Here is a 1,448-nt window from a genome sequence, read left to right on the forward strand (position 1 = left end):
CTGCCACCCCCAGGGCTGTGCCCGGCCCCGAGAGCACTCAGGCCCTGCAGCAACACCAGGGCCACCAGGGCAGCGGGGCAGGGCCACGGCAGCAGCACTGGCAACACCAAGTGCTGCTGCTGCTGCTGCTGCTGGGCACAGCTGCTGGGCCAGCACTGATCTGCCCCAGCTCTGCACACAGACATTGCTGCTGCAGCTCCAGAGAAGGCAACAAAAGGGCATCTCTTCAGAAAACTCTGCTGGGAGATCCTTGAGTTCATTTAAAGCCATCGAGCGTGCAGCCCTTCATTGACACAGTCTGTGGGCACAGGGAAGGTGGAGAGAAACAAAATGAGAAATGGCAAAAGCAATGACCTTTCTTTGTGGACAATATGGAAAACCTAAAACAAAGGAAAAAAAACCCACAATCAAACTAAAAGGAAGTATAAAAGATGACTTTTATTTCAATTGATTTAGAGAAACTGTCCAGCAGTTTAATGTTTCTGAAAGCATCCAGTCATCCGTCTCCTCACTGCAGCCTTGAGCTCCTGGTTCCTCAGGCTGTAGATGAGGGGGTTCAGGGCTGGAGGCACCACCGAGTACAGAACTGACAGGGCCAGATCCAGGGATGGGGAGGACATGGAGGGGGGCTTCAGGTGGGCAAACAATGCAGTGCTTACAAACAGGGAGACCACAGCCAGGTGAGGGAGGCAGGTGGAAAAGGCTTTGTGCCGTCCCTGCTCAGAGGGGATCCTCAGCACAGCCCTGAAGATCTGCACATAGGAGAAAACAATGAACACAAAACAAATAAATGTTAAACAGGCACTAACAGCAATGAGCCCAAGTTCCCTGAGGTAGGATTTGGAGCAGGAGAGCTTGAGGATCTGTGGGATTTCACAGAAGAACTGGCCCAGGGCATTGCCATGGCACAGGGGCAGGGAAAATGTATGGGTTGTGTGCAGCAGTGAATAGAGAAAGGCACTGGCCCAGGCAGCTGCTGCCATGTGGGCACAAGCTCTGCTGCCCAGGAGGGTCCCGTAGTGCAGGGGTTTGCAGATGGACACGTAGCGGTCGTAGCACATCACGGTCAGGAGGGAAAGCTCTGCTCCAATGAAGAACAGAAAGAAAAAGAGCTGAGCAGCACATCCAGTGTAGGAGATGTTCCTGGTGTTCCAGAGGGAATTGTGCATGGCTTTGGGGACAGTGGTGCAGATGGAGCCCAGGTCGCTGAGGGCCAGGTTGAGCAGGAAGAAGAACATGGGTGTGTGCAGGTGGTGGCCGCAGGCTACGGCGCTGATGATGAGGCCGTTGCCCAGGAGGGCAGCCAGGGAGATGCCCAGCAAGAGGCAGAAGTGCAGGAGCTGCAGCTGCCGCGTGTCTGCCAATGCCAGCAGGAGGAAGTGCCTGATAGAGCTGCTGTTGGACATTTTTGGTGCCTTGGCATGGGGATCTGTAAGAAAAGTAATCAT

General features: G+C 54.3%; 1 protein-coding gene across 1 annotated transcript; it reads right to left on the bottom strand.

The window, feature by feature from the left end:
• Positions 1 to 256: 256 nt before the first annotated feature.
• Positions 257 to 1,238, bottom strand: LOC129131472 (olfactory receptor 14J1-like). The gene is made up of 2 exons (XM_054650461.2): positions 513 to 1,238; positions 257 to 298 (listed from the first exon to the last, which is right to left on the bottom strand). Exons 1-2 carry the CDS (start codon positions 1,236 to 1,238, stop codon positions 257 to 259), a joined length of 768 nt encoding a protein of 255 aa, XP_054506436.2.
• Between the last annotated feature and the right edge of the window lie 210 nt (positions 1,239 to 1,448).

Source organism: Agelaius phoeniceus, chromosome 7, assembly GCF_051311805.1.
Source record: "Agelaius phoeniceus isolate bAgePho1 chromosome 7, bAgePho1.hap1, whole genome shotgun sequence".
NCBI lineage: Eukaryota > Metazoa > Chordata > Aves > Passeriformes > Icteridae > Agelaius > Agelaius phoeniceus.

What these genes read in the sequence shown, in the direction of transcription:
- LOC129131472 (XM_054650461.2), bottom strand. Translation starts at nt 1,238, where the DNA reads ATGTTCTTCTTCCTGCTCAACCTGGCCCTCAGCGACCTGGGCTCCATC. An exon ending in ACCAGGAGCTCAAGGCTGCA is followed by an intron (nt 299 to 512) that starts GTGAGGAGACGG and finishes CTGTGCCCACAG; the next exon opens with ACTGTGTCAATGAAGGGCTG.